The sequence below is a fragment of the Fusarium subglutinans genome, assembly GCF_013396075.1.
Source record: "Fusarium subglutinans strain NRRL 66333 chromosome Unknown NRRL66333_c0000043, whole genome shotgun sequence".
NCBI lineage: Eukaryota > Fungi > Ascomycota > Sordariomycetes > Hypocreales > Nectriaceae > Fusarium > Fusarium subglutinans.
Genome location: NW_023502106.1, coordinates 242,498 through 267,108, shown reverse-complemented (window position 1 = coordinate 267,108; position 24,611 = coordinate 242,498). Strand labels below are relative to the sequence as shown.

The 24,611-nt window shown below is 47.8% G+C and overlaps 10 protein-coding genes across 10 annotated transcripts; 7 read left to right on the top strand and 3 right to left on the bottom strand.

Moving 5' to 3' along the window:
• Window positions 1-831: 831 nt before the first annotated feature.
• On the top strand, window positions 832-2,159 carry FSUBG_4816 (Lectin-B; the record flags this gene model as incomplete). The annotated part of the gene is made up of 4 exons (XM_036682845.1): window positions 832-905; window positions 955-1,293; window positions 1,451-1,671; window positions 1,735-2,159. The coding sequence occupies 4 exons, from the start codon at window positions 832-834 to the stop codon at window positions 2,157-2,159; spliced, it is 1,059 nt and encodes a 352-aa protein (XP_036539738.1).
• A 1,865-nt stretch (window positions 2,160-4,024) lies between these two features.
• Window positions 4,025-5,089, bottom strand: FSUBG_4815 (toxD; the record flags this gene model as incomplete). Its single annotated transcript, XM_036682844.1, has 1 exon — window positions 4,025-5,089. One exon carries the CDS (start codon window positions 5,087-5,089, stop codon window positions 4,025-4,027), a length of 1,065 nt encoding a protein of 354 aa, XP_036539737.1.
• A 715-nt stretch (window positions 5,090-5,804) lies between these two features.
• Window positions 5,805-6,674, top strand: FSUBG_4814 (uncharacterized protein; the record flags this gene model as incomplete). Its single annotated transcript, XM_036682843.1, has 3 exons — window positions 5,805-5,875; window positions 5,921-6,080; window positions 6,129-6,674. The coding sequence occupies 3 exons, from the start codon at window positions 5,805-5,807 to the stop codon at window positions 6,672-6,674; spliced, it is 777 nt and encodes a 258-aa protein (XP_036539736.1).
• A 473-nt stretch (window positions 6,675-7,147) lies between these two features.
• Window positions 7,148-7,552, top strand: FSUBG_4813 (uncharacterized protein; the record flags this gene model as incomplete). Its single annotated transcript, XM_036682842.1, has 1 exon — window positions 7,148-7,552. One exon carries the CDS (start codon window positions 7,148-7,150, stop codon window positions 7,550-7,552), a length of 405 nt encoding a protein of 134 aa, XP_036539735.1.
• Window positions 7,553-7,898: 346 nt separating this feature from the next.
• FSUBG_4812 (hard-surface inducible) lies at window positions 7,899-9,571 on the bottom strand (the record flags this gene model as incomplete). The annotated part of the gene is made up of 6 exons (XM_036682841.1): window positions 7,899-8,025; window positions 8,077-8,188; window positions 8,239-8,348; window positions 8,405-9,240; window positions 9,291-9,474; window positions 9,540-9,571. The coding sequence occupies 6 exons, from the start codon at window positions 9,569-9,571 to the stop codon at window positions 7,899-7,901; spliced, it is 1,401 nt and encodes a 466-aa protein (XP_036539734.1).
• Window positions 9,572-11,101: 1,530 nt separating this feature from the next.
• FSUBG_4811 (hard-surface inducible) lies at window positions 11,102-11,581 on the top strand (the record flags this gene model as incomplete). Its single annotated transcript, XM_036682840.1, has 1 exon — window positions 11,102-11,581. The coding sequence occupies one exon, from the start codon at window positions 11,102-11,104 to the stop codon at window positions 11,579-11,581; it is 480 nt and encodes a 159-aa protein (XP_036539733.1).
• Window positions 11,582-11,668: 87 nt separating this feature from the next.
• FSUBG_4810 (uncharacterized protein) lies at window positions 11,669-16,087 on the top strand (the record flags this gene model as incomplete). The annotated part of the gene is made up of 6 exons (XM_036682839.1): window positions 11,669-12,251; window positions 12,494-12,602; window positions 12,660-12,742; window positions 13,307-15,014; window positions 15,297-15,396; window positions 15,449-16,087. 6 exons carry the CDS (start codon window positions 11,669-11,671, stop codon window positions 16,085-16,087), a joined length of 3,222 nt encoding a protein of 1,073 aa, XP_036539732.1.
• Window positions 16,088-16,898: 811 nt separating this feature from the next.
• Window positions 16,899-18,594, top strand: FSUBG_4809 (permease of the major facilitator superfamily; the record flags this gene model as incomplete). The annotated part of the gene is made up of 2 exons (XM_036682837.1): window positions 16,899-17,425; window positions 17,478-18,594. The coding sequence occupies 2 exons, from the start codon at window positions 16,899-16,901 to the stop codon at window positions 18,592-18,594; spliced, it is 1,644 nt and encodes a 547-aa protein (XP_036539731.1).
• Window positions 18,595-18,989: 395 nt separating this feature from the next.
• On the bottom strand, window positions 18,990-19,430 carry FSUBG_4808 (uncharacterized protein; the record flags this gene model as incomplete). Its single annotated transcript, XM_036682836.1, has 1 exon — window positions 18,990-19,430. One exon carries the CDS (start codon window positions 19,428-19,430, stop codon window positions 18,990-18,992), a length of 441 nt encoding a protein of 146 aa, XP_036539730.1.
• A 1,213-nt stretch (window positions 19,431-20,643) lies between these two features.
• FSUBG_4807 (uncharacterized protein) lies at window positions 20,644-24,593 on the top strand (the record flags this gene model as incomplete). Its single annotated transcript, XM_036682835.1, has 4 exons — window positions 20,644-20,899; window positions 20,950-21,305; window positions 21,354-22,873; window positions 22,925-24,593. 4 exons carry the CDS (start codon window positions 20,644-20,646, stop codon window positions 24,591-24,593), a joined length of 3,801 nt encoding a protein of 1,266 aa, XP_036539729.1.
• Window positions 24,594-24,611: the final 18 nt, after the last annotated feature.

Here is a 24,611-nt window from a genome sequence, read left to right as displayed (position 1 = left end):
CAGACGCCAGAAAACTTGGATCTTGACCCTAAGCGACGAAAATACTTAGTCAAGTCTAGCCTAAGTTTAGGGTGCTCTTTGCTGAATTTATTTGATCATCCTCTTCTAAGGTCCTAAACTCCCTGTGGGTAAGACGATCGCTTCCGTTAAAGAACCAACCGTGCCGCGCTTAAAGCGGTCAAACTGGGCTTGGGGTCCAAAGCTTCTAATACACCATTTGCTTTGATTGGTAGTCAAACGAGCTCGAACAGCGATCCCTTCTCCACAGTAAGCCTGCGCCAAACCCAGACAACGGCTTTCGACGCAATTGGTCTCCTTTAGGTCTCTCCTGAATTCTAAAACGGAGCGTTGGCAAAGAAGAGCAAGGCGTCTTTTGAACCCTGGATCATAAACCATGCATGACCTTGCTGCTGACATGAGTCTCCCCTGTTGAAAATTGACCTAGAGAGAGAAGCAAAGGGCACAATTGTTCACGCTACAGCATCATTTGGACTTCCAGTAGGCTGCATGATAAGATGAATAACTTCAAGCAAGCATCTTGCTTTGAAGAATGAAAAGACTCGAATGGACGCCATGTCGGGCCGACCCGCTCACGTTGTCCTCTCTTGGGGGCCAAGTCTATTGTTAGGTACTTTTCTCTAGCCCTATGGGGCAAATGAAGCTTTGGGGGGAGTGGACTCGGCGGAGCAGGGAGATTATCAAATTAACCTCGGCGGATTTACCAGGGTCCTTTCCAAGAGTGAGCCCACATAAAGGCATTGTGCCCTGCTAGGACGCCGAGGGTGAATTCCTTCTGCGTCGTTCGCCTTTAACCAAGCCAAACCAGCGATCATGGAGCTCTCCCTGGTGTACTTTCTCTGTATCCTTTCTCTAGCCTCAGCCTCATTCCCCTTCAACTTTGGACAGTAAGCTACACGGACCTCCTGCTTTGAACTCCTCCCTAACTAGTCCCAGTTCATCCTCTCCCGTTCTACTACCGCGCGCAAAAAACCCCACCAGCAAAGACGGCAACTGTGGTTCCAACTCGGAGACTAACGCGACATGCCTCACGTCCACTTTCGGTAACTGCTGTTCTGAAAAAGGATTCTGCGGCAAGACGAGCGCATATTGTTCGGAAGGATGCCAAGAAGCTTTTGGTAGCTGTTCGTCGAGTGATGATGGACAGCTTGTGAGCACGTCGGGATCATGTGGTGCGACGTCGACTAGCAACATCACTTGTGAGGGCAGCTCGTATGGAGACTGCTGCTCTGAGAAGGGATACTGTGGCAAGAATGCAACATACTGTGGTACTGGGTAAGTTCAATCTACTGTTTGTTCTGATAGTATTCCGACAAGAACGGGATTGCATTTGGCTTCTAGCCAGGCGATCGTGTCATCAAGCCAGACGGCAACGCCAGCCTCAGGCTCCCCAACACATTGTTAGACATGACTGACATCGAGATATCAACAGGTGCCAAAGTATGTTCGGTAGCTGTTCATCCAGCGACGAGTCCTCCACGACGACCACAACATCTGACAAGACCTCGACCTCGACGACAGCGGCGTCAACGAGCCTTGGTGCTATATCCATTGACGGAAACTGCGGATCGAACTCGGATACCAATGCCACCTGCCAAGACAGCACGTTTGGCGATTGTTGCTCAGCCAAGGGGTACTGTGGCAAGACCTCTGGTAAGTGACCCCGCGAAAAGGACATGTATTTCTCAGAGTTGTGATGCTAACTCGGCTCTCTAGACTACTGTAGCACCGGATGCCAAAGCGACTTCGGTTCCTGCGATTCGACAACCTCATCTGCCTCTGAGTCTGCGTCCTCGTCAACATCCTCATCCGAATCCTCCTCGTCAACCCCATCCACAAGTCCGTCGACAGCCGGCCTCAGCACCGGCGCCAAGGCCGGAATCGCGGTCGGATCTGTCATTGGCGGGCTCGGAGCAATAGCACTTGTGGGCTTTCTTGTGCTACGAGGCAAAAAGAGGAAGTCTTCACAGCAATTGACAGATAGCGATGCGGGAAAGCCTCATGAAGAGACGAGATACGAGTTACATGACGAGAGGACGCATGAGGTGCATGCGCAGAATCTGGTTGAGTTGCCTGCTGACTATGGGAGGGTTGATGATCGGGCTGCGGCAGGGTATGATGGGGCATACAGAGGACATTAAGTTCTGCTTCTAGGTTGTACGCTCGTTGTCCAAACTACAATCGCTTATAATTGGTGCAAGACTGGGGATTTATGAGCTGATTGGCTGCTTCTTCTTATTTAATAGACGACATTAATCATGGAATTCTTCTCAACGACCATGGAGGTCTACCTAAGTCTACATACGCACCAATCCCCCTATGCGAACGAAATATATAGAGGGTATCTAAAAGGTCTTCTTCGTAGAATTCGATCGGGTGGTGATCTTGGGGCTCACATTGAGCATTGCGCGCTCTCCATTTAGGGATAGACTGATGTGTAGCAACATAATATTTATTTCCTTCTGGATCATTAAGCAGCAGAGTTTTAAATATACCCCGGACAATGACCAACTCCGGTACACCAGTCTTAAAGAGGCTTCCATCCTCAAACAACCTTCTGCCGGAAATATGAGTGAATCTTGGATGATCGAATCTTCCGTCTGCAATGCGAGATGAACACCGTCACTTCGTCTTCAGTCCACCCAAGATAAGCTTTAGGCATCAGTCAAAGAGGCTGTCGAGCTAGCGTTGTCAAACACAGCTGAGTCTTCATCACCTGGCACAGTTTCCTCCTTTGACACACCATAAGCAAACGAAGGAAGGTGAACCTTATCTTTGATCTCACATCTGGCAATTGTGGCCAGTGCTCTGGTGGTAGAAGACCGCTCTCTGCGAGATCTCTCCGCAGCGGCGATGAACCAACCGAACTCGAATGCGTAGATTTTTCCGAGCAGGCGACGACATCTTGGTTGTTGAATGTCGAAGAGTGATGCACATGTCGGGAAAATTGGTCCGATATACAGCAAATACATAATGTTATCTGCTGCCGAGTTATTTTACTTGCGTATATGTAACATGTGACGACTGCCCTTTGCTACGGACGGAGGCGTCTAGTAGTCAATTTACTACTGCCGAAGGCGGATTGATTGAAATGGATATTCCTCTCTATATCTGTTCATTTATGAGGATATATAATAAGATGGCATCGAATGAAGACAGTGTATTTGGCCACGGGGAGATGCCTGTGACAAGAGTAACGCCGTCGTGTTATGCGGCATCAATATAATACTTGCTCCGCGGGCTGATATTATCTATTCCTAGACGTAAATTCTGTTTTTCACGGGGTACTATGTTCTTTGTTTCGATTGACGCCTGGATATAGAGATCGAGTCAATATATCCACGACCCTCTGCGAGACGCGAGGAGGGGTATTTCGAGTATAGACAGGAGCGTTAAAGCCGGCCTTAAGAAGCCTATCTCTGAGTATTCCTTTGTATATGAGAATTTCCAGATAATTCAAGAGCACTTTCACGACATTAAAACTCGAGTGGTTGACAAGGTGAAAGCTTTCTGATTATGAATTTACAAGGAACCTGATATATGTGATAGGTACGATGTTGACGGTGCATACTTCTTTCGAGATATTAATCATTACTTACAAAATTATTCAGTCAATGCTCTCTAATTAGTCAGATCATTAGACTAGGAACCCGGAGTTAGTGGCCGTATACGGAGTACGGACAGTGGGTTTGCATCACGTCCTCGGCAGGGCCTCGGCAAGGCTTTGGCAATCCCGAAATCCCATCCATTCACGTTGCATAAGATAGGGAACGTATCAAACAGAATCACAGACGCGTCATCGATCGCATTTCCAGATTCTGCTTTCAGCTAGGCGAACTGTAATGGTTGCTGGGTGGCTTAGGTGTAGGACTTGGTGAAGCATTAGGAGACAACGTATCTTGAGTCGAGCTTCAAATTCGAACTTCAGAAGTAAATTCATGGACTGAGATATTCAATGAAACTCTTTGATCATTTAATAACAAAAGATACCTATCTAACTAAATAACTATGCTAGTGGTTGCTTTATAGAAACCTTGGAAAACCCTCCACCATGCTTGACAAAACGCTTGATCTCTTCCAACGCATCCTCAGCAGTACCTTCCACGACACGGACAGGTGGCAAGCGGAATTTCTCCCCATAGTTCTCAATAGCCCAGTTGAAAGCCTCCCAAGCTCTAGCATAGTCCGCTGGTCGCGCGGGAATGGAAATCGGATGAGAAGTACCGGGAGGTTGCACCACGAAGTCGATTTTGGGTTGTGCAAAGGGCATCTTGAAGCGCTTATCATCCCGTAACACTGTCGATGCAATTACTGTGTCCTCTGCTACAGCCTTCAGCACCTGCTCGGCCGAGTCAGGAGCCCCGGCTGCATCAAATGCATATAAGAATTTGTCAAAGTCCAAATCACGCAGAGCTTTAGCAATAGACTCGTGGACTTTCTCGTCCTTATAGTCGAATAGGTATTTGACTCCGAGAGAGCGTAGGTGCTCAAATTGCGACGGGTTTGCAGTGACAAAAATGGGAGACACGCCACTTGCGATGGCGAACTGAAGGGTGCAGTACCCAACTGAAGCTGTTGCTCCCCAGAGAAGAAACGGAACCTTGTAGGCGAGCTTTTCGTTCTCTGTGGGGAGAGGGAAACCAAACAGGTTGCATGCCGCATCGGCGGCTGTCATGGCAACAACAGCCAAGCTCGCTGCATCGGGCAAAGGCAGGTTATCGGAAACTTTAAACAACATGTCTTCCGGGCATGTGATGTAAGCTTGATGAGTTCCGTAGTGAACAGGCTGGTGAAGACCTGCGGGCGTGTATCCCGCTACAATATCCCCAGGCTTATAAACAGAGTTGGGGTTTGTTGTTTCCAAGACTTGACCACTAAAGTCATGGCCCATGACGGTATTGTTTATTCCTAGGAAACTCGCATGCTTGATGTCAGCGGGATTAACACCCGAGTATAGAACTTTGATGAGCAAATCTCCGTTGCTTGGTTTCGGGAGGCCTTGTCGTTCGATGACCTTGGGACTGTTCTTTGAGTCGATGAAGAGTGCTTTCGTAGTATTTGTAGTAGCCATTCTTACAGCACGTTAGGTAGGGTTCGTAGGCATAAGGCCCTGGACTGGGACTATTCGGGTGTCTATGGATTGAAGTTTCATGATGGAAGGCATTATTTATAAGGGAAACCGAGGGAACTGACCTCGGCGTTTCCAGATCCCCAACTCCCGATTATATAATCGGATCAGCAGAAGTTGTAAGTCCATATGTGGAACTGGGAGTTGGTTTCGGCCCCCAGCATGGATATGACTGGCAGGATGAACATTGAACCCTTGTATCTGTTTTCCTTGGCACAATCCTTCGAAAACAAAACCCCTGTGCCTTGTAGCATGATTTATCTTTACACCCTGTTCATGAAATTGGTAAATGTAAGGAAATGCCTACTGGTCCAGACCCATGATGGACCCGGCACTGAAGTGCATCAGTCGTCCAGGCTCATCAACCAACATGACTAATTTCACGAATAGCTCTCGCCATTATATAAGCAAACTTTTCAATAGTAATGCTATGAACCTTGAAGGTTAGCAAAACGCCTTATCGCCTTTTTGTCTCCACGGAAACTTTGCGGAGACATACTATCCGGAGACTTTTACTCCAGCCGAATACATCGGTATATATAAGCTAGTTAGCCAAAGTCTGATGTCTTTCTATTCAAACTTCAATCATTTTTCATTCTCTTTACTCATTCACACTTGAATCACTTCCACCTCGACTCTGGGAGATATATTGCCAGTCATGGGCGGCAAGATCAACGACATCAGCGACGAGGCCAAGGCTCTCGGAGAGAAGAACAAAGAGCACTTCGAGTAAGAGTCCCCGAACGCATATTAGTTATAGTCTAACATGAGCAGCCAAGTCGCCGCTGAAGTGTTTAAGCACCCATGGATTCAGCGGTTGTGTAATCAGATATCTGACGAGTTACGCCAGAACCTGGACTGGATCGGCATCACTGAGAGACCTGACGGTCTGAAGATGCTTGATTATGCCTGTGGTAACGGCGTCGCTTCTCGGGTCAGTTACTCTGTCTTTTGCACTACCAGTAGTGGCTAATCGTCTTAGGCGCTCGCTCCATATGTCTCCACCGTCCGTGGCATTGACATCTCGTCCAAGATGGTTGAGCAATACAACATGCTTACAGAAGCTGCTGGATTCAATCAAGAGAAAATGAGAGCCATACACGGGGACCTGATGGATCCGGAAGCATCGCCCTCTTCCGAGCTTGACACTCCAGAGTTTAACGACTTTGACCTCATCGTCATGTGCATGGCTCTCCATCACGTACAGGACTATACAGCTATGATTCAGAAACTGAGCGAAAGGCTCTGTCCCGGTGGTGTGCTTCTCATCATCGACTTGGTTGCCTCGTCAGAGAGTGGTTGCCCCGAAGCCACCATGGCTAAAAATTTGTCTAACCATACCATGTCCAAAATGGGGTTTACTGAGATGGAGGTCAAAACTGCATTTGAGAAAGCCGGCCTGGAGGGTTGGTCTTGGAGATGGTGCTCTGAAAGATCCCAAGTCCCTGAAGAGATAGGTGGTGAACAGCAAGGCTTTTTCGCCCGAGGCTCCAAGAGTGTTCGGGATAGTGAGATTAAGAACGGCTAAGAGGTTCTCAATTACACGCGAAGAGAAACAGGACTACAGATGATGATAGTCAAACGTGCCGGCGGGGCATTGCTTACTATAGGCGCTGTTGTAAGCCTTTTAGCCCACTATGGGGTTTAAGAAGACTTCAATATTAAAAATAGCTAGTCTACGATCCTTTGAATTTGTATCCAGTTTGCCTAAGTTTACTCGAGGCTTCTTATTACTCAGGATCAAGGTCCTAAGTTTTATTGCATCCCCCTGCCCTTAGCCATCGCTTGGGGAAATCGCTCTCGCTGTAATTATCGGGCTTTAGTGTTCCTATGCTTTTCCCAGTACAACCAAGGTCAGTGACCTTACTCCTCGCCACTCTGACATCACATGATGATGTCAGAAACCAATATCGTTCAGACTCGCAGCACCCAGCAATTAAAGCTTCACTCCCTTAACCAAAGCCACAGCCATCTACCCCAAGCGTGCCACAAACAGTCACCATGGGTATGCCATATTCAAAACAAGTCCACGCGGCATTCGATCAAGTCACGCCCCTCGTGGCCGCTGGCTTCGAAGTCCTCCGCACGACCAAAAACATTGCAGTCTTTCTGGCCTTCCTCCAAGCATTCGTGGCCCTCATATTAACTCTCACGCTGTTCGCGATCCTTGCGGTGATATACTCTGTCAATCCAGATCTGGAAGACGAACGGCGTGCGCTGGTCACGCCGTGTATGCAGTGGATAGCGAGTTGGGTGTTGGAGTATGGAGCTTTGACGGCGTGGGTTTTAAAGGTCCTCGTAGTTCTAGTTACTGCTGGCCTAGGGGTCTTTCTCTGGTCAGGGTCTGCTGCGGATGTTGTTCCGGAGGTTGAAGGCGAGGAAGATGCTCCCGAGGATATTGAGTGAGGTAAGTTACACCTATATCAATAGGAGTATTTCATCAGTAAATAAAGTTCTTAGGTCACGAATCGGATATTAAATACCGTCTCAACATCTACCACAACAACCGAGGCCAAAGCTCAGTTGCGATACAATGCCCAGAAGATTACAAAGTTCAGTTTACAGCTGCTTCATCCTGACACTTGAGGCCTGGGTTTCAATGCCATGGCTCGTACATGTCACTGACAGCAGTAATTGATACAGCGAAATGAATTTATTCAACACATCTTTAAAGCATAGGCGTCCATCTCACAAGCAACCTCCTTCTCTTCACTGGTTAGTCAGAAACCTTTCACAATCTAAAAATCAACACCTAGTGCTTTGAGATCTTGAACTTCTGGTTCGATCCGTTATTGCCATCCCAGGTAAGAAAAGGCGTGTAGTTCGAGGTGTTGCCCTGTTGTAAATCCAAATACATGCCATACTTCAAGTTTCGGATCCTGATTCGAAAGTAAGCCAAGGTTCCGAAATCAACAGTGGCAATAACTTACTTGAACACGGTGTTGTTATTGATTGAATCAATGGTCGTACCCTCTAGTTCCCATTGCGTTGCCTGGTCCGATGTATCTTTACCGGGGTCGCATCGGGCCTTTTGATTACGTCCTATTCAGCTATAAGTAAATACTTCGTGGTGAGGACTAATGTGCACATACCCGCAGACCAGAGAACATAGTTGTTACGCGTGTTCTTGATGATTACGACATTGTTGCGGCCAGTGACCGAATAAATGTCCCAGATCTGATTGTTGTTGTTCACAAGGGAGCTGTGTGACAATAGTCAGACGATCATGTTTCTCTGTTGGTATACTGGGACACTTACTAGCATTGAACAGGCGTGCCAGCTCCTCCTCCATTAGTTAGATCAACGGCGATCTCCCTGTTGCTAGGAACCTGGCACTTGATGTTGCACTTGAACTTGAAGATTGGCGTCGCCTGTAGATTTCGGATCTGCTGCTGTAGGTCATTAATCTGCGACTGCAGATTGTTGATAGTGATCGACTTTGCATTGGATTCCTTGGTAAGGTTGTCAATGCGAGTAGATTGATCACCAATGGTTGAGTCCTTGGCGTTGATCTGGTCTTGCTTGCTCTTGACATCTTGGAGGGCGCCGTTAAGCTTGGACTGTAGATCAGCGTTGTTCTTCTCGAGCTGCGAGATTCGGCCTGTCTTGTCCTTGTTCTCCTTCTGCAACTTGTCAATATCCTTCTTCTCAACTTCGAGCTCAGCTTCAAGAGAGGCAATGAGGGTGGTGAGATTCGCGATGGTAGCGCCGGCAGTAGTCAAACTAGCCTCTGCCGCAGCAAGTTCTGTTTTGGTCAGGTCGAGGTTTTTCTGCACCTTGGCCTTCGAAGCTCGTTCGTACTCAAGTTGGGCTGCCAGTCTGTCAATGGTCTTGTGGTCGTCAATATCGTGGCCCTTGTCTTTCTTGATCTGGTCCTCGTCCTTCTTGATCACCTCGTCTTTCTCCTTCAACTTAGCTTCGTAGGCAATTCGGGCTTCATCAAGTCTCTTGGTTAAGTCGGCGACCTTTGCCTTCTCAACAGTGAGGCCATCTCCAATCTGCTTGACCTCTTGTTTGAGTTGGGCGATTGCAGCGTTACGTTCCTCGAGCACCTTGCCTTGAACATGGAAATCAGTGTCCAATTGGTTGAATCGCTTACTTATTAGCCAAGAATTAGCTAGAAGGGTCAGTTATTGTTCCTCACCTCATGCGCGTAGTTGACAAGGTAGCCAGCTTGATCGGCGTAGGCTATAACATGTTTCAAGTTCTCGATGATTCCGGTGGGGAACGGAAGAGGTTCGAGGACACGGGCGAGTGAGGGCTCAGGCTGGGGTAGGCGGACTTGAAGTTCGGCATTTTGAGAGGGAGGGAGCGGGGCGTCCCAGTCACTAGATCGTGGTCAATATTGACGGGCGGACTGTTATATTGGTTAAGAGAGGTATCTTGGACTTACTGAGTATGAGGGTCAACGACTGTAACTGACATATCGGTTTGGAAAGGCTTTTTGGTGAATAGAGGAAGAAGAAGTGTTTATTGGTTTCTAGCTCAGAAAAGAACAATTGGTATGGATTGGAATGAGGATTATATAGCCGATAGCAAAGAGTGCATCTATAGAGTCTCCATGCAAAGCCATGATGATAAATATTCTATATTACCCTCATCTACCGAATGCGGCACTTTCGAAAACAATATTCTGCATGATTATACTAGGTGATAGCTGAAATGAATATGTGGCTTGCTGAAGCCAACTCAGTAAACTCCTCGACCGGTCAGCAGCAGCAAATATTGTTTCTCTCTATCTCTAACAGGGATGCACGCTTTGACATTGCTGACAGACCAGATCAGAGTTTACCCGCTCGTTACCCGTAGCTTTCATTATCGTATCATAAGTACAGGCAACAAGTATTTAAACCATTGCTGCAAGTCCCAGAAGGGTCTGATTCCTCGGTAGTGGCGAGCTGACAACCCCATGGTCACCAACCAGCTGGACGCGACAAGGGTATAGCATGGCCCTGCCAGCCACAATGCACCATGATTGACAGGGGATGTCTCAGCCCAAAGTCTTCAGCAGTCCTAAAATGGCTGTCAGCTCCCAATTGACAGTCTTACAAGGAAAGGTTCGGCCTCAAGGGTCATGCGTTTCGGCGCTCCCGGCACTTGTACTGAGACTCGTATTATCAACGTCAAATACCCCATCTTCACCGACATGACACCGTGACAAAAGGGGGAAGAGCTCAGAGCCACAGTTAGGAAGTTATGGCCCAGCTAGGATAGTTATCAATTTCCGCATTGTAAGTTATGAGAGGGGTATAACTATTGCAGGACACAGAGCAAACTGTCCGTATAGAAACGTAACATCAGCTACAACACGCCTATACTGAGAACTGCTACTTGCTTCCATTTTAAAGGCATGGGTAGTTCACAAACCTCTTTCCCTCGTGTAAAATCGGTAAAAGAGACGATGTAACTCATGAAGCTGACTGCATTCAATAGTCCGCCCGTATATAGGCCTCGGGTCAGTATTTCAGCCACTATACAACGTCGGTCATCAGCTCCCCACTTTGCTCAATATTGTTTCTACGGGGAAAAGATCGGCCAAAAGGGTCCTGCAAGATGACCCTTCAGAGGCGAATCAAGTACGATTACGCACACATCAGTTAAAAGTATGATATAATAATGGCTCATAACAATATCGACAAGGGAAAATACGACGTCGCAGCGTAGGGTTGCATCTTTGAACTCATATATGTGATTAAACATGGGTTGCTACTGGAGTCAGCTGAACTTTCTCAGCTATGATCAGGCAGGAACTTGGAGAAGATGTTGGGAAAAGTGTTGGATCAGGTGGACAGTTGACAAACAAAGTCTGACTGATTCTTGAGTGAGGGTTGTCTGGCTCTGCCTATATAATCCCTTTTCCATTTATGCCAAACCCGCATCACCTAGGTAAAGCCACAACTATTCAACTTCTTCATTACCTTTGTTCTTATTTTTATTGAAACACTCATCTTCAATATGTTTGTCTACGAAGGCAGACTCAATTGGGGTAGTTCAGCCCGCGATGAGACAGCTGCCATTATTTTACCCTCCAGCCCGATGCGTGCCGGAGACCCTGTCTTCATCCTGTCCCAATGGTCCCGTGATTCCGGAGGGAACAAGAAGGCTCCCCTATCCCAGAAAATAACTATTGACAAGGTCGCCAAGACTGTCAACGGTAATGACACCTTTACAGTCAAGCCAGGCTACTACAGATGGAACATGACCTCTCGTGACAACTACGACAAGCTTGACTTTGTCCTATCTACAGACACCACTACATCCACGAGCCGTATGGAGTTTAAGCGCGTCTGGAAGCCCGCAAACCCACAATCAAAAGAGGCCGGCAAGATCTGGGTCAGCAAGCTCAACTGGCCCGTCATGGCTGATAATGAGTTTTGTTTGTTCATTGCTCCTGAAGGATTTGGCGAAGGAAAGCCTTTCCTCTCAATGTGGTAGTGGTCCTACGATAAAGATCTCAGGGAAAGAGTACCAATTTTCCGGGTTGGGAAACAGAGTGTCGGCGCGCTTGACAGCAACTCTGCCATGTTCACTTGTCAACTGGACTCTGACTACTCGGTTACTTGTGCCTGGGAAAAGATAACTGATATCCTTAATGTCTTCATGTCTGGACCTCCCGAAGTCGACAAGGAATTAGGCGCGTTCAAGCTATTTGCAAATACCAAGCCTCGCGATGAGGCTCCAGATGGCAAAGACGAGGTTGCAGAGCTGAAGAAAAAGATCAAAGTGTTGATCGACGATCTCGCTGCTGAGAAAGCAAAGACTACCAGCTTGACGGCACAGCTTGCCCAAGCCCAAACTGCATGCCAGGTTGAGAAGACGCAAAAGGATAATGAGATCAAGAGGTTGAAAGATGTAGTCTTACAGCTGGAGAAGGACAAGACTGATCTTCAGACCAAACTCGACCAAGCTCTTCGTGGTGAGGGCTACATAGGCCAGAAAGACACAAAGATCTCTGAACAGGCTTCTCGCATCGCCGAACTCGAAAAGAAGCTTCAAACCCGACCTGAAGTCTTGTTTTGGACTATATTCAGGAGCAGGATCACACAGGGCTACAGCAGTGTCAAACAGTACTTACTCGATTTGACTGACGAAGGAAATAATCAGGGTAAGCCTCCCGTTTCACTGAAGTAAGTGCTGGGATTTTCAGACACGGGGGCAATTATCTAACCGCCTATATCAAGAGACCAGCATGCTCGATATAAAAGCCCATACTGGCAGATTTGTGCTGTTGATGGCTCTAATGACGCTGTCATCCTTATGCACTCGACTAGCGGCTATCTTATTTGGTCTAAAGGCATGTATATGAACTATCTCGAATAACCAAGCACTGACTGATATCTCCGTTAGGACATCAAAAGAACGCCCAAGCCTCGAAGCACGACCTCTTAGACCCTGCAGCGCATTGGGTTCTAGAGGGCATCAAAAGAGATAAACCTACAATGAACGACATTGTTAAGTTCGTAAACTCAACTGTCAGTCTTTGTTGAAAGCTTAGCTAACTGCAAATACCTAGGGTACGAAATGTAAAAGATGGTACATATCTCGATGTGAAGAATGCACAGGCAGCGGACGACACTGCTATCATTACACATGATGGTAATAGTGGATCGGGCCAGAAGTTTGAGATCTACTTGGCTTGGCAATACTGAACTTCTCAACAAGTCGTCCTTTCTTGCCCGCACTAAGCATAAAGATCCTGCGGTAATTGGCGAGGCTTGGTTAGTGAACTGAACTGGAACCAATTGTCATTTCTGCCTTGTCTCTATTCTTATCTGTTTATGATATCCCAGTTGATGCATAAAATGTGGTCGCTCTTGTTTGCTGCACTGCACTTCAAGAAAGCAAGGGCTTTGAAAATAACCACCAATTGGCCCAATCGTGCAGTAGCGAGCCAATACAACAAGTCGCTATCGACGCCACATGTGTCGCGGCTTGCAGGTAGTCACCTTTTTCGACTTTAATTGGCTCTCTTGCCGCTTGACTTGGGGATCTTTTGCCCCATTAGTCCACATGCAGTGCTATTGTTTCACAAACCATGAATTTTAGGTGGCTATGTCCGTCACAGCCACGACAAATGTTTTTGGCTTTTCATCTACAACCCGGCCGGCCCTTATTTTCCTTTTGAGGGCCAGACATCTCAAGTACCTTGACTATTGCCAGATTCTTTCTTCAACATTATGGCGGCGTTTGGGAAATTGCAAGCTGCTCTGGCAGCTGCTACCAACGAGGTAACTGTCGCGGCAGCCAATATCAATTTCGACTTTACGCTAGTCAAGTACGAGGCTCCAAAGGAGTTTCGCCCTCTTGAAGGGTATCTAACGACAACCAGGAAGCAGGATGCGGAAACCGGGAAATCGCACGTCGTAGCTCGCCGGCTGGGTGCACTCTTTAGTGGGATCTGTCCCGATTCACCTAACCTCATTCGAGCGTATGGTGCCAGGGTTTCCGAAATCTCAAAGACAGCAACTCAGAAAGAATCTCAGGAATACTCCAAATCCATCTTCGCTTCCTACGTCGGCGTTGATGCAACTTCCATCTGGGCCGCCGCTACATCCTCGACAACAGCTATTCATGTCCATCTGCTGGCTTGCATGCTGGCAGAGCTCTGGGATGCATCCGAGGCCACTTCAATCTGGGCAGAACTTGTTGAAGAGCGACGCAAAGAAATTGCTCATCGACTTGAGCAGGGCGAGTCGTTGCACTTCGGTCTCGCATCAGCTGCGGCGCAGCAAGAAATCACGCGAGATCAGCTCGCGTCCTGGGATGCCAGTGCTCGGGCCTGGATCCAGACTGGAAAATCTGTTATGAGCAGAAATGATGCCCAACTGCGACTCATTCTAAAGAATGTCTACTTTGCCATCAATCCTAGCGAAGCGCCATTCGTCAGTGTCATTGACGCTTGGAAGCTGGCAGTCGAAACTACGGAAAAGCTGATCCTGGGGATACCTCAAGAAGCGCAAAATGGCGCCGCGATTCTTGGTCTCTCGGCTTGGCACATTTACCCTGATATTCATGTTTACGGTAATAAGAATATCAAAGTCGCCATGAACGATGAGCTAGTTGGGGCTGGCGGTATACTGTCACTTGCATCATGCCCTTCACAGCGAACCGAGTCACGGGGAGTCTATTGGTCACTTTGCTTGAGCCACTTGACATTCTATGGGCCCCCTGTCAAACGGAACCAGTCTTTAGAAAAGGACCCTCGTCGGATTCCATTCGACCATCTACTTCATGCGACCGTTGGCGCTATATTGAGTCGATGGAGAGTACATTCCAGTGATTTGGTCGAGGGGATCAATATACTCATAGCCATTCTCGACACAATAGGCGTCGGAAACCGCAGTGTCTATTCGATAATGGCTCTGTTCAGTAATGCTGCCAAACAGTGCTTAGACGACGAGCAAGCATGGAGTTACATGGTATATGGAAAACGTCGATCTGGATTTATCAAAGACCCGCATTTACAATTAACAGGAGCTATCAAAGCATTCTTTGGACTCACTGATGTTACATTACTTCTCTCGTCTATTCAAAAGTCAGACGACAGGATCTCACTGCTCCAACGACAGGCGAAGCGAGTCGATCTGTCAGAGCAAGACGTGGTCATATTTGACAGGGCGTCTCACACAGCACACGAGGTTGGTTCGCGCCACACCCGTCCCAACACAAGACCAAAACGCCGCAAAACGGCAGCAGGGGAAATGGGCTACAAGATCATCGGCACACAACTCTTTCGGGGAAAGGGAAAGAATAGTTCAGTGCTCGACTTCTGGATTGGCGACTCCTCTTCCACCGCGATCTACAAGAAGCAGTTTGAGAATGCAGTCCAAATCGAGCCTCCCACTACAACTCTTGATGATCTAAGATGGTGTTTCGACACTTCGTCGATCTGTCCAAATACATTCGTGAAGCTTCTCAACCGCCAAGACACAATATTGAACACCCTCGTTTGTCTATATCACGCTCACGAGGTGTTCAAATCTCTCCCATGCTTGTTTGTCCGGATACAATGCCTTGAAACATCTCTACTTGATGCACACTGGGCAATACTTAAAACAGCATATCATGATGACTTATTAGGCTCTACATTCGAGGGTTATGTCCCTATGATTCACGTGAACCACACTAACCGTTCTATACACTTTCAGAGCTTGGCCCATCTCATGTGTGGACATGATATCCACGGCAGTGCCATTCCACCACATACCATGGGCTTTTCTTTCGAAGATTCAATCATAGTCCCTTCCACGGTAAGTATCTTCGGGTTCCCTCCTTGACTGCCTAGCTAATGTATCACCTCAGCTTGTGCATGACCCTGGAGAAAAAGTGCCATATTTGACAAGAATTCTTGGTAATATTGGCCGTCCGGGACTGACATTTTTGACTGCGCCGGGAAACCCTATGCTCGCCCCTTTGGATGAAGGCACCTGGAGGATCTCGAATCTGAACAGCTTCAACGGGAAGCCAGAGGATATGCTCAGCACCACGTCATTACATCTTTCTTTTACTGATTGGAGCCAGCCTTTGAGTTCAGGGGGGGCTTCGGGTACTCGAGATGTACAGTGCTCACTTATGGAAGCTGTCATCAGCATCAAAGACTCGGGTCAGTGGGTAGGGGATGTTGATATCTTGAAGGCACTGCAAAGCGACATGATTCACCTGGCACGAATAAATCCTTTCTGCTCTCATTCACGTGACTCTCGGCCCCTGAACCACATGCATTCGATCGAGTGCTGGGATGAATTGCGAGATTGTCCTGAAGAGCAGTCAGTCATTCGAGCCAGTGGCAACTGGGTGGCCCGCCTCGCAGCAGTGTCGTATCTTGCTCAAAAGATGAGCACCAATGACATGAGGTCATCTAGAATCTTCATATGCCCTGATAATGTTTGCTGGGCCTGCCTAGAAGCGGAGAGCAACATGGATGATATCTTTATCTACTAGATCAAGGAATTAGTAAGGCTTGGAATTTTTGTATTTCGCTCCTTTTCAAGTCTCCACCACTTTTATACAAATAATGGTTATTGGCTCTCCTGAATTCGAGTCCATATTCTGAGTTTCATGTGCTGATTTAAGTTCTCAGTGATAATTCTTAACTGCAAATAAAGATGCTGGAGTACGTCTTCCTTCATACTTAACCTATAACTTAGCCTTAACGGGGGAGGCCTAAGGGTTACGCTCGGCACGAGACTCCACCAGACTTTAGTAATATCCTGGCTCTCTGTTTTCACAGACCTGCCAATCCTGTTATGTATAGTCAGCTCCGACCTGGCCTTACATGAGTCGTCACAGCACGACAGCTTGTACATACGATCATACCCAGAGAACTCGGGATCCCGTCCGCTCTCCCATAGATAAGCTGATAAGGGGCGGATTAGTAGTTGGGTCGGTGACGACCAGCGAATCCCCGCTGTTGTATGTTGTCTTTTTGACGATATCTGCAATTGTGGTTTTTGCTCCACTTACTGCCTTGCAACTCGGTATGACCTGCGAGCAGCATGTATAGGATAGTCAACACATTTTATTAAATCAGTAACACAATCTTTAATTCCATAGAGTTGAATTGGCATTTATTACCTATTCTTAAGCTTCGTTAGTGCATGATCTATATCTTATCAGATCTGGTGGATCCTCGCTGACGAAGTTATATACTAACGCCGATTTCTCCACTTTCGTCATCAGCGACCGTTTTTTCTCTAATTCTCACCCGCCACTTTAATCTTGGCATGAACGGCCTACAAATTCATATCCCATCATGACTCCAAACCCATCCTCAAGGCCTCAGAGCCCTCAACACTACGAATCAGACGAAGCACCTCTCCTCTCCCGCAGCCCCTCACCTCACTCCCCCCCTCCCCCAAAACCACCCGTATCATGGTCCTCCCTCCCAAACAAAGGCCAACTCGCCGTGATCCTCCTCGCGCGTCTCGCAGAACCCCTCAGCGAGCGCTCCCTAGCTTCATATCTCTTCTTCCAGCTCCAATGGTTCAATCCTGATATTGATCCCTCGGAAATTCCGAAGCAGATGGGTTACATCACTGCTACGTTTGCCGCGGCACAGTGTCTTACGTCTATGTGGTGGGGGAGAGGAGCTGATGATCCGAGACTAGGGAGGAAGCGAGTTTTGCTAATTGGACTTGGGGGATCGTCTTTATCGGCGTTGGGGATGGGATTTTCGAGATCGCTTGGGATGGCGTTCTTTTTTCGTTTTTGTGCGGGTGCGTTGAATGGGAATATTGGCGTTTTGAGGACCATGGTTTCTGAAATCGTTCCTGAGAAACGGTAAGTGGAAAATACTTATGGGACCAACAATTGGCTGACTCTGTTCCTCAAGACACAAAACAAGGGCTTTCCTCCTACTGCCGATGTGCTTCAACGTCGGAGTCATCATCGGGCCTCTCATGACAGGTTTCATGGCTGATCCCGTTCACACGCTCCCTAGCATCTTTGGTCCAGGTTCGCTCTTTGGAGGAGAGAAGGGCGTGCAATGGCTTGAGAAATTCCCTTATGCACTGCCAAACCTCTTCTGCTTCTCCATCCTCATGTCAGCTTTCTTTCTAGTCATTCTTGGCCTCGATGAAACACACTCACACCTACGACATCGCCCAGATCCTGGGCGCAAACTTGGGAAGCTTCTCCTACGAATCATTCTTTGCCGAAAGAAGAATGAACATATTTACAGTTCTATCAATACCGAGGATCCGTCTGATGAGCTGATGGATCATGAGGCTGATCAAGAATCTGGGGAAAGTTCAAGGCCAGCCAAAGCATACAGCAAGACTCGTCCTCCTTTCCGAGACGTGTTGACTAGGAATGTCTGTCTGAATATGCTTCAGCGCTTTCTACAATCTCTCCACGTCTCAGCGTTCAACTCCATCCTATTCAGTCTTCTGCCCACTCCTAAATCAGACTCCGCAGACTTCCATCTACCCTTTCGCTTCACCGGTGGTCTGGGTCTGTCAAGCGAGAGAATGGGTTTAGCCAACACAATCATCGGGACGATCGGCATCCCGCTCCAACTCTTCATATACCCTCGACTCATTGGAAAACTTGGCGTCAAGGCTTCATACAGTGCTTTTCTTCCACTGAGTATTATTGCATACTTCCTCCTACCGTACTTGGTTCTGCTACCAGATAACAACGCTCTGGTATGGACTTGTCTGTCTGCGGTTCTGAGTCTACAAGTATTATCTCGAACATTTGTGAACCCTGCTACTATGATGCTCGTCAATGATTCGGCGCCGAGTCCAAATTTGCTGGGCACGGTGCATGGTTTGGCATCGAGTATTTCGAGTGCTGCTCGGATTATGGGGCCTACTGTTGGTGGAACATTGCTCGGATGGGGTCTTGCTCATAATCTTGTTGGACTACCTTTATGGGTGCTGACGATCTTGGCATCGGCAAATTGGGTTATTTTGTGGTGGATTGAGGATGTGAATATGTCCGAATAAGTTCTGCATTTAGACCTATTCATCAGATGGCTAATTTCGCTCCTTTTGATACTTGTCAAAATTTTGTTCGATATGTCGTGATCGTTTCTGATATTATGGCTATGTCTTCGTAGTGCTTGGCTCGGTTTCTTATGGATATCTAGTAATTAGACCTCGGCTATCATTCCTGACCCTTCCCTCCGCCCCTCAGCATACTGAACACAAGTTCTCGTGAGCGTGAAAGCTTCCCCAGAGTCTTGAATCAATAGCGCCATCCTATTATGAGCTAAGGTCACCGATATTCGAAGGAAGGATGTCCGGCAAGTGCCCAGACCAGGTATCGGGGCAATCTTTCCGTTGGGCTCATCTCTAACCTCCTTGAATGACCGTGATGTCTCCGTCACATGCTCTCGCTCTCAAGCATCCGAATCCGAATCACTATCCTCCTCCACGACAAGATCGATTACCAAGGCCGCTTTATCACTCAGCTTATCAAGCTGGAACCCCGCCGCAAGCGCATCCGTCGCATCATGTATACAGCCCGCAACATCGAGTCCAATATCATGCTCTTTAAGCGCAAGACAAATCAACCTAAAATGCTCATGATGAAGATCCTCATCGTCGCCTCCATCAAAGATGAGCACAGCGTTGCGGTGGATAAGATAGAAATCGTCCTGCACGCCGGGATATTTCTTGACGGCTGCTAGTTTGGCGGGCGTGCAGGATGAACTTGTGACAAGGCGGGTGAAGATGCCAGCGTTGAGAAGGGCGTCGACGGATGACGGTGATTTCGGGCTGAAGATTATTACGTTAGGGGGGAGTGCTGGTGTTTCCGAGGGAGGCTTCTGTGTCGTCATTTTGAAAGTATGCTCCACGAGTTGGGCTTGGAGAGGCGTTGGTGATGAGCATTGCGTGCAGAAAAAGTTGATGATAGCAAATTGGGTTAAGGCGTGATGAGTCATCTTGTTCAGGGTAGGCTCGTCGCATAACAGTGATTCATTGCCCAACAATTAATACTAAGGGAGTCTCAATATCAAGAAGATAGATTTTAATTAGCCTGCACAAGTTAAAAGACGTGCATGTATTTCAACAGCGATATCAAATTATGAGGGATAAGCAGAAAATTCTTTACCACAAAACCCCACTTTCTTCCCAGTGCAAGATGTCAATTCTTAGAGAATACCGCCTTCCACAATCAATCACTGGAGCAGCATCACTTCAATTTGATATAGAGGTAACTGGAGATTTAGTTTCTTTAAATCATGAGATTGATTGGGATAGAATTCGTTTAGACAATAAGTCGAAATAAACATTCTCATCGAGTCACACTCAGAATAGGGCAGTGCACAAGCTTATCCGACGCGTCTTATCGGACCAATCAAGTTCCACTATAGAGGCAGTAAGCTTAGTTATCTGCGCGATGAACCTTGATGAAATTGAGGCGCAAGCTGGAATACGTGAGGCGTAGTGACCAAACAAACGGCCCTGGACATGCAAAGAAAGTGGCCTGCGCCGTTATTACACGAGGCTATTGACATTCAACTTGAGCCTAGTCTTGACTCTGATCGCTGCAAGGTTCCATCTCGCGGTGTATTGCAAGCACTTGTCTAATATACGGGGTAAACGCTAAAAACAGGCAATTCTCATGCGCTTCTACGGCGGCTGAGAGACTTCTACCAAGTGTTTGATACCCATTTTCGCAAGATAATTTAGTTGGAAATGACTCAAAATCTTGATGTTGGAATAAATATCTTGAAACATAAACGATTGGGATGCTGCATCGTAAGTACAGTTTGGTCAGCCATGGAGAACCAACAGCCCTATGAGCCTTAGCGCCGTGTTGGTTTACCCCAGACATTCCTCACCACGGTCTGACTGCGCCCCCAACATGACTCACTTCCCATGTCAAGGCAGATTCGGTACCTTCCAAATAGAGTGCAACACACAAACTCACCTATAAGTTATAACTCTCAGCCCTACATACCGTGTGACTCACGCGGTAGCATTTCCATCTTTATATAAGCTGTCTATCAACCCCAAACAATTTTCAGATCTTCATCAGTACTCATCATGGAAAAGGTACGCAAGACGTTCTTCGACCCTTTGGCTACGTCAAAGGGTCGGATAGCGGAATTACTACAGACTTTGCCTGTTGGCTCGGCACATCCTTACAGCCCTGAGGGCATATTACTATGTCGAACCAAGAATGGCATTGAGGAGATTGATATCTCGAATTACAGCCAAGACTACTTCTTCAACTCCGTTGATCTAGGAGAGATGGGGGAGATTTTACTAAGACGGATGAAGGGGTTCAGAGAACATCTGGGTAAGTATACAAAATACTCATAGAACCTTATTGTTGCTGACGATTGATAGCCGTGTTTGATGACTTTCAGATCATGCAAGCTCCAGCAGCCACCTTCAAGATCCCCATAGTATCGGGCCAGATCACAATCCTGGCTGTATCAGAACGCACTCCTACGTACTACGACTTCTGCTTCGCTGATAACGACTGTAACACGTGTTGTTGGCTCGAACGAACGACCTTTTCTGGAATCAAGCACAGCGGTGATATTCTGTATGGCCAGGATCTTCTGGACTATGTGAGGATAGACAATCATACACTCACGGAGAAGCCCATTTGTGTTTTTATCTCAGGATATACCAAGACACGCATCACGAGATTCCTTGGAACCAACCCTGCACTGATGGTTGCTGATCATGTTGATAAGGTAAGTCGCTAGACTGCGATGTGAAGTTATCAGACTAATCCGGGGTAGATCCTTTATATCATCCCTGTTCCTTTGGACAAGGCGACTATTGGCGATGCCACCATCTGCTGCCCTCTGGTCATCAAGCGCGATGAAGATTCCATCATCTGCTCTATCCTTCCCAAGGCGACGACCGACAGGAACATGATGTGCGACAGCAAGAAGCTAATCAGTCCTTGCTTCCCTGAAGCTATCAAGAGCGCAGATTTCACTATCTCCGAGCCTCTGCCTGCTGTAGCTGCCGAGGAAAAGAAGACTGAGACGAGTGCTGAGGTGGAAAGTGAAGTGCAGGTTTCAGATAAGAGGCGCGCTGTATTAACCACTAATATTTCAAGCCTCCCCTCTTTCTTGAGTGCTTCTGACGCACAGGTTATTCGCTTCAGCACTGGTATCGAGTTCATGGCTTCAGATGCAAACACCGGCCAGGACGAGTCAGCAGTTGTTCTTCCCTGCATCTTTGGGTCTCAACTCCAAGGCCCAATACTCTTATCCACCGGCAGCACTCCTTCCAACGTTCCCTTTAAGGATGAGAAGGCTCTTTGCGCTTACTACGAGCAACTGGAGAGTATAGCTGTGGTCGTTGATGAGCGCATGACTGATAACGCGCGAAACTTGGCTTCCGGCCTTCGGATGAATACCCTGTTCATCGTGCAGATCAAGACCAAGGAGGAGCATGAGACAGAAGAACAAATCTCGGCTGTGTTGAGTTCGGCGAATATCAATGCTGTCACCGCACTTGCTGGACCTCAGTCTTTGATTGTGGGCAACATAGGTGACAAGTTTTACTTCTATCGGGGGCTGGCAAATTTCAAGATCTTGGATACGGCAAAGTTGAACTTTGGAGCGGATATCACAGATGTGATCACCTCGAACAGTGTGGAATCGCTATTGGCTCCAAAGATCCCTCGACTGGTCAATCTCAGTGATGCCAACACTATTTATCTTCCCTACTCGGCCCAAGTCGTTCGTCCTCAGGACTTATCTGGTATCTTCGAGGGTCTCAGCATCGCCGAGATCAACACCATGCACGACGACATCACCGCCGCAGTTCCCCAGCTCCAGGCCCTCCTCAGCCAAAAGGATCTCCAGCAACTCTCCAAGACCCTCGTCGACACGCTCTCCGCCAAGATCGACAACAAGATGGCCCCTCTTCGAAGCGAGTACATAGCCTTCATCACCGCCAACCTCCGCACCGATGATCAAGCCATTCTCAACAAGAAGAACAAGATGCTCGGTGATATAAGAAAGGCCAACAAGGAGGTTCAGACTGTTCTTGAACCTGTCATTAATAGTCTTGCGAATATGATCTCTGTTCAGACGACATCGAAGAGGACGCATGATATGAAGAGACTTTTGAGACAGACGCAGATCCAGAATAATGTTGAGGCGACCAAGTCGATGACGTTTGAGAGCTTGACGGGTTTGTTGGAGAAGCATGCTGAGGAGATGGGGGTGATGTTGTTGAACATTGAGACGGTGCCTTATAAGGAGATGCTGGCCAAGTTGAAGGGTACTACAATTGATGCCAAGTAAGTTTACTATACACGCCCATTTGAGACTTTGGTTGCTAACATCACTAGACCTTGCTGTGCTCTTGACGATCGAATCCTTCACCTTGATGGCTTCGACGCCGGTATTATCATGGAACAGTCCCAAAGCCAACATGCCGGCCCCTTGGTCAGCCAAGCTGGACCCAACCATCCCATCCTCGCGCTTCCATACCTCAGCCAACAGCGCGGCGTCGGCTCAATGCTAGCATGGGTATGCTGGGACGAGTTCGTCAACCTCAAGAGCCCATACACAATCCGCTGGATGGAGAAGTGCAATGAATCACACATCGCCGCACTACGAATCATGATGCGAGATACACTTAGTCAAGCAGTTGCTTCACGGGAGTATAACTTTGAAGCGGGCAGTCCCGAGATTGGCCATTTGATGAGTTCCTTGCTTATGGCGGCTATGTCGAAGCTTGCTGCGATGAGGACAAGTGCTCCTGTTGTGTTGGACAAGGCAGAGGATACGGTTACGAGGTTGATGAGAGGTCTTTTTGGGAATCTGATGACGATTGCGGGATCAGGTGTGAGGCCTTTGAGTATGGTCTGGCAGCTCTTTGGGCTGAATCCTCAGTATGACGTTCCCGTCACAGATGCTGATTGGATTTGGTATGAGAATGTCGTCGAGCTGTATCCCTACACTGGATGGCCTTTGAATACGTTTAACGACAATCTGCTTAAGCTTCTTGACAAGATCATCGTGCGGGTTGTCACCAAGAACGAGAACGTCGCCGAGATCAAGCAGAGCAAGGCTTATGATATGGTGCAGTTCTGCAAGCTTCGGAATATCCAACTCGAACACTGCCGTACCATCATCACCGTCTTTGAACGAATGCTCACCACGGATGGTCTAGATATTGCAGCCATCGCGGGACGTCTTCAAGATAATGTCCCAAGTGAGCTTGAGAAGCAGACCAAGGGCTACACAAGAATGATGCGATATCTCGGCCATCTTGCCAGAGGCGGCGCAAGGCGTCCTACAGATGATCTTGTCTACGCTAACGTGTACACCAAACGCTCAGCCGCCTTCAAAGATCTCAAGATCGCGGTCGCACTGGCGTGTCAAGACAAGGAATGGGATGTTGCAAAGGAGAACTGCCAGGCTGTTCTTGACTTGTATACGAAGATCGCTGCCAGGTGGCAGATTCAGCCAGACCAGCTAAAGGTGCAGAACATCCACTACTACCGCGAACTCATCGACGCAGATGTCTCCGAGGACGCTGAGCAAGAGGTCAAGAACCGCACGAGAAAGATCGTCGGGCGCATCATGGACGATGCAGAGAAGAGGCGTATCCCATGGCAAGTTGGCAGCGACGCAGCCAAGAACAACATCGAGCCTCTTGACGAGCAGTTCCTCGAGCAAGTCCTTACCGGAACACGTCCTGAAGCTGAGACAAAGGCTTTAGTCGAAGTTACCAAGGAGGAAGTTGTTGAAGAGGAGAGCTTTTCAACGTACAAGAGCTCTTTAGCGCCTGCGTTTGTTTCGACGATGGAGAAGGCTCTTTCGGCAGAGGATGTCTGTGCGATAACCAAGATTCCTGAGTCTTCGATGAGGGTGTTCATCAAGGCGCTTAACCCTGAGTTTGAGTGGGATGATTTGGCGCAGCAGTTCAAGATTGTAATACTGAGTTTGTTGCGGGAACGTTCGGGACGGGTAGAGAGCAGGCCTGCTGCCAGAATGTTGAGATTACGATGAATAGATTGGTAATCATGT